Below are 6330 nucleotides of genomic sequence, written 5' to 3'. Positions count from 1 at the left end.
TATTATGTATTTCATATGTTTTTAAGTTTTTAATAAGTGCTAACGATTATGGTTTGTTTCCAATCTTAGTTGGAGAACCTATTGCATTATGTCATTCTTTTTATTCTTGGTTTCCTTTTCTTGAAACCCCCTTTTCCTTTTGGCTCAAGATGTAACACCCTGAACCCAGCCTAGCCGTTATGATCGTATCTTGAAATGTCACACGATAGTGTTTTTGAAACCTCGTTGTTAGGTTGAAAACATTCCATGTTATTATTTTTAGTAAGCCTTTGCTAGAACTTAGGAAGTCGTCTTTATTCATTTAAAACATTTGTTTTGAAACATCCCTCGTTGTGGAAGCTTTAATAAAACAGTTTAAGTGATCATGCGTTTAGAAACTACTTTAACTTTTTGAAAATCGAATTTCCTACGACCAGCAGGTATAAATCCATAAAGTAAAATAAATAAATAAAAACCCAAAATTTAAAACTAATGTCCTAGAGGGTCCTTAAATTACAACCCAAATAATCAATAATAATTAAATCATAAAACGTAAATTGAAAACCATGAAGTCCAAAAATTTCTGTGGTCACTGCTGAGTCCCCCGTCGCACCGATCCGTCTAAGTCTGGGGATTAACTGTGCACATTAAACAAAAAGGGTGAGTTTACGTAAACTCAATGTGTAATCCCGTAGAAGCAAACAAACAATCAGTATTCACAATGCACAGTTGAACAATCTTGGGCCTAAGGCCTTTTCAGTATCAGTGACAGTTTGGGCCTTAGCCCATCTCAATCTGATGTCAAAATGCAACAGGCCTTAGCCCATCACGAGAGTGATAGCGATAATGAATGCAAGAGCAAAATCCTACCCATCCAGCCTCTACACACCATCTCCGTCCAACCCTACACTCCATGTGGGGATATAATCAATCCACTCATCCCTACACTCCAAGTAGTACCGAATGCGGCACAAAACAGTAGTTTGTAGTTGAGCTGCCAGTAAATTAGGCTTAAAGCCTCTCAGTACACTTCCTCCGAATAACAACCCCCGAACCAATGCAATGCAACATACAATGGATGATATGCTATTATACAATTTCAATACATATATTCGATTCAGATATTAACATGCTCAGTACATATATCATTCATTCAATTTCACACATTTAGGGGTTTAAGTAGCGCTTACTGACCTTACAGTAGGTTCACAGTCGACTTGGGCGACCCATGCAACCTTAGAAATATTCCAGTGAAAATGGGTCCACATGCCTATGTGTGCCCATATGGCCCACTCGACCCAAATTGGCCTTGGCCGTGTGATCCATTTTTAATGTAACCCATGCTAGCTAAATATTCATATATGTTTTCACTATTAACTTATATGTTCATCCAAAGCTGTCTACTTGAGTCATTGTTCTTAAATTATTTATATCTTGAGCTACAGAATTCCAAATTAAGATCCGCTTGATGTTTTCAAAACTAGACTCAAATAGCTTTCTACCATAAAATTTTTAGATTTTATAGTTTATCAAATAAGTACAGTAAAATCTTCAAATCTATCCCGATTTTGTTGTTTGACAGCTTCAACCTTTACTTACTAAAAATTATTTATCTCTTAGTATGGAATTCAGATGATGTTTCCGTTTGTTTCTCTTGAAAATAGACTCGTTAAGGATTTAAACATAAAAATTTAAGACCTTAATTATTTTTTTTACAATTTTCAATGATTTTTCCAAAGTCAGAATAAGGGAACCCGAACCCATTCTGACCTTGTCTCACAAAATTCATTATATCTCATAACTTACAAGTTCATTGCTTACACTGTTTCTTCCATGAAAAACTAGACTCAATAAAATTTAATTTTGTATTTTATTCAACCTCTAACTCAATTTCCACTATTTTTTTATAATTTTTTAAAGTTAGACTACTGCTGCTGTCCAAAACTATTTTAGTGCAGAATGTTGATTTCCAAGTTTATAACACCCTTATTTCCTTTCTCTACAATTTTTTGCATTATTTTCTCCTATTTCTCTTATTTCTCGATAGTAAGCAATTTTGAATTTTCACCAAATCCCAATTTCTGCGCTTCGGGTACACACCTGGTATCTATTCTAATGCGTAAGCACTCCTAAGCCTCTAGAACCTAAAAATCGACCAAAAAATCTCCAGATTAATCACTTAATTCGTTTTTAATCAACCAATTTTGGAAGGAACTCGACTAAAAACCTAACAAAACCCTTACCTCGCTTGAGTAACCACGACTTTGCACAATCACATCGTTGATTCAAAACCACCATCCCCCTGATTAACTCCTAAACACCAAAAAGGAATCTCCCTTTCAGAGATTAACCAAAAACGATTAACAATAGACAAAACCGTTACTTACCGAACATACGCAACCAACGATGAACAACTAAATCAATTTGGAAAATAAAGAAAGAAACGAAAGGGGAAAAATAATGGAAATTTTGACAGCAACTAGGGGAAATAATCGGCAGATGAGGGAAAAAAAGAAGAAAACGTCCGAAAAAGTTTGGATAATTGGAGAGAAAATTGAAACTCTACTTTTTTTTTCTGCAACAAAAAGATAATCAGATTATTTTCTGATAACCTCTCCCCCATTATCTCCTAAAATCACTCCCTATTAACCCACTAAAACACAGCTACTCAAAATTTTTCCCCAACACAACTCTTAGCCGAAATTGGAGAAAAAATACTGTCTCCATGCCATCACAGAGAATTGAACACAAGACCTCCTTCCCACCAACACTCCATTTATCCACCAAACCAGCAGACCCATTCTGTTAATTATTTACCAACTGTTACTTAAAAGCCTACTGACCAAAGATAAGACTTATTCATAAAAATACCCAAATTTGCCCAAGTCCTGGCTTGAACTTGGGACCTCTCACACACCCAAAACACTTAACTACTGAAGCAGATACACAGTTGTGTCACACCTTCGCAAGAAAAAAAATAAAAATTATAGGGCGTTACAACTCTACCCCCCTAAAAGAAAATTCCAGCCTTAAAATTTACCTGATCAGAACAAATAAGGATACTGCTGACGCATCGCATCCTCAAGCTCCCACGTGGCCTTCTCAATGCTATGATTACGCCATAGCACATTCACCAAAGGAATAGACTTCCTCCTCAGAACCTTTACGTCACGATCTAGAATCTAAACAGACTCCTCCTCAAAGGCCAGGTTTGGCCTAACCTTAATCTCCTCAACAAAGACAATATGAGTAGGATCAGAGCGGTAACGCCTCAACATAGCGACATGAAACACATCATGGATACGATCTAACACCGGAGGTAGCTCCAACTAATAAGAAACTGGTCCCACTCACTTTAGAATATGGTAAGGTCTAATAAACCTAGGGCTCAACTTTCCCTTACGACCAAACCTCAGTACCTTTTTCCATGGTGAGACCTTGAGAAAAACAAATTCCCCCACAGAATACTTAATCTCACGCCTCTTCAAATTCGTATAAGATTTCTCCTTGTCAGAAGCTGCTTTCAAACGATCTCGAATCAATCTAACATTATCCTTTGTCTCAGAGACCAACTCAAGACCCAGAACATGTCGCTCGCCCAAATCATTCTGACATAAAAGAGTGCGACACTTACGACTGTACAGTGCCTCATAAGGTACCATTTGGATGCTAGATTGGAAGCTATTATTATAAGCAAACTCCTCTAACGACAGATAATCCTCCTAACTGCCTTAGAAATCAATAGCACAACTCCTCAACATATCTTCCAGTACCTGAATCACCCTCTCTGACTAACCATCGGTCTGAGGATGGAACGCAGTACTGAAGTCCCACCTTGAACCTAGAGTCTCATGTACCATTTTTTAAAACTGAGACATGAAACGAGGATCCCTATTAGAGATGATCGAAACCGGTACCCCATGTAGTCTCACTATCTCAGAAATATAGAGCTTCGCCAGCTTCTGCAAAGAATAATTTGTCCTAACTGAGATGAAGTGTGCAGACTTAGTCAATCGATCCACGATGACCCATACTAAATCCTTTTTAGTGGGTGTTAAAGGCAAACCACTAATGAAATCTATCGTTCCTCGCTCACACTTTCATAGCGGAATCTTAACCGGCTGCAGTAATCCCGAAAGCAACCGATGCTCAGCCTTAACCTGCTGGCAAGTCAGGCATCTAGCCACAAAATTCGTAACCTCTCGCTTCAACCCTGACCACCAATACAACTCTCGAATATCTCAATACATCTTATTTCCACCGGTGCATAGCATAATGACTACTATGCGCCTCTCTCAAAATAGACTGCCTCAAGTTCGAATCATTCAGCACATATATCTGACCTCAAAAACACAACACACCTTTAGAGTTCAACTCAAAGTCCGTAGTGCTATCACTCTCAATCTATCGGAATCAAAGTCCCAAAGACTCATCCTCCAGCTATCTACCATTGATCTGCTCGATCCAAGTTGGCTTGACTTGAAGCTCAGCCAACAAACTCCCATCATCGAACAAGCTAAGTCGAGCGAACATCGCTCTCAGATCAGTTATAGCCCTACGGCTCAATGCATCAGCTACCACATTTGCCTTTCTAGGATGGTACTCAATGGTACAATCGTAATCCTTAAGCAGCTTAAGCCATGTTCACTGTCTTAGATTCAGCTCCTTTTAAGTAAGGAGATACTTGAGGCTTTTGTGATCAGTGTAGATGATACACTTCTCACCATACAGATAATGCCTCCAGATTTTCAATGCAAAGACTACGGTAGCCAACTCCAAATCTTGCGTCGGATAGTTCGCCTCGTGTGTCTTAAACTAATGAGATGCATATGCAACCACCTTACCAGCCTGTATCAACATATATCCCAAACCGACATGTGATGCATCACTATAAACCGTGAACTCCTTTCCAGGTTCAAGCTGTACTAAAATAGGAGCCTCAGTCAGTACAATCTTAAGCTTCTCAAAGCTCTCTTACTGCGTATTAGTTCAGTCAAATGGTACACCTTTACACAGCAGCTTAGTCAAGGGTGCTGCGATCAGTGAAAATCCTTCCACAAACCGTCGGTAATAACCTGCCAGCCCCAAAAAGCTGTGGATCTCAAACACATTCTTAGGCTGCTTCCAATCCAATACAGCCTCAATTTTTCAAGGATCGACTCGAACCCCTTAGCAGACACCACATGACCTAGAAATGTTACTTCACGTAACCAGAACTCACATTTGCTGAACTTAGCATAGAGCTGTTTTTCCCTTAAAAATTGAAGAACAATCCTAAGGTGCTCATCATGCTCATTCCCAGTTCTCGAATAAACCAATATGTCATCGATGAACACCACTACAAACCAATCCAGGTAGGGCTAAAACACTCGATTCATCAAATCCATGAAAGCTGCCAGTGCATTAGTTAGTCCAAATGGCATCACTAGGAACTCGTAGTGACCATAACGAGTCCTAAATGTCGTCTTATGCACATCAGCCTCCTTAACCCTCAACTGATGATACCCAGAATGCAAGTCTATTTTGGAGAACATAGACGCCCCTCGGAACTGGTCAAACAAATTACCAATCATCGGAAGTGGATACTTATTCTTAATAGTCAACTTATTTAGTTATCGGTAGTCGATAAACATCCTCATGGATCTATTTTTTTAGCAAACAGTATCGGTCTCCCCATGGGGACACACTAGGGCAGATAAACCCATGATCCAATAACTCTTGATTTTGAGCTTTAAGCTCCGTAAGCTCTTTCGGTGCCATTCGATAGGGAGCAATAGACACCAGAGTTGTACCAAAGAAAAGTTCAATCCCAAACTCCACTTCCTGGTTCAGAGGTAAACCCGGTAGCTCCTTAAGAAATACGTTTGGAAAATCCCTCACAGTTCTGATGTCCTTTACAGTAGAGTCCCCAGAAGCGGAAACACTTACGTAGGCCAAATACGCGTCACATCCCTTGTGAACCAGTTTCTCAGCTACCAGTGCAGAGATCATGTTAGCCAAGTAATTCTGACGTTCCCCAATCATAACTACTTCATTACCCTCATCAGTTCTCAATACAACCCTCTTAGTCACATAGTCCAAACTGACACGATGCTTGACCAATTAGTCCATCCCCAATATCATATCAAACTCTCCAAATGGAAACTCCATCAAATTAGCCAGAAATACTGTCCCTTGAACCTCTAAAGGAACATCCCTGTACAGTTTGCTAACTCTAACAGATTGCCCCAGCAGGCTTAGCACAGTCACCTCACTAGAAGTATTCTAAACCAGAATCCCTAGGTTTTTGGAAACAGAACAGACAACATAGGAATGCGTAGATCCTATAACTATCAATGCAATGTAAGGCAC

General features: G+C 39.3%; 1 protein-coding gene across 1 annotated transcript; it reads right to left on the bottom strand.

Annotated features, from left to right (window-relative positions):
- Nucleotides 1-3161: 3161 nt before the first annotated feature.
- On the bottom strand, nt 3162-6003 carry LOC128034754 (uncharacterized). Its single transcript, XM_052623593.1, has 7 exons — nt 5640-6003; nt 5055-5167; nt 4819-4899; nt 4428-4611; nt 4098-4192; nt 3399-3587; nt 3162-3308 (listed from the first exon to the last, which is right to left on the bottom strand). The coding sequence occupies exons 1-7, from the start codon at nt 6001-6003 to the stop codon at nt 3162-3164; spliced, it is 1173 nt and encodes a 390-aa protein (XP_052479553.1).
- Between the last annotated feature and the right edge of the window lie 327 nt (nt 6004-6330).

The sequence above is a fragment of the Gossypium raimondii genome, chromosome 11 (genome assembly GCF_025698545.1).
Source record: "Gossypium raimondii isolate GPD5lz chromosome 11, ASM2569854v1, whole genome shotgun sequence".
Taxonomy (NCBI): domain Eukaryota; kingdom Viridiplantae; phylum Streptophyta; class Magnoliopsida; order Malvales; family Malvaceae; genus Gossypium; species Gossypium raimondii.
Note: the sequence above shows the minus strand (reverse complement) of the source record. Positions and strands in the feature narration are given on the sequence as shown.

Bases quoted from the DNA above. Each gene is read 5' to 3' on its own strand.
- LOC128034754 (XM_052623593.1), bottom strand. From the start codon at position 6,003: ATGATTGGGGAACGTCAGAATTACTTGGCTAACATGATCTCTGCACTG. The intron at 4,612-4,818 runs GTGGTTGCATAT...ACATGGCTTAAG, and splicing joins TGTTGATACAGGCTGGTAAG to CTGCTTAAGGATTACGATTG. The intron at 3,309-3,398 runs GTACTGAGGTTT...GTTTCTTATTAG, and splicing joins AGGTCTCACCATGGAAAAAG to TTGGAGCTACCTCCGGTGTT.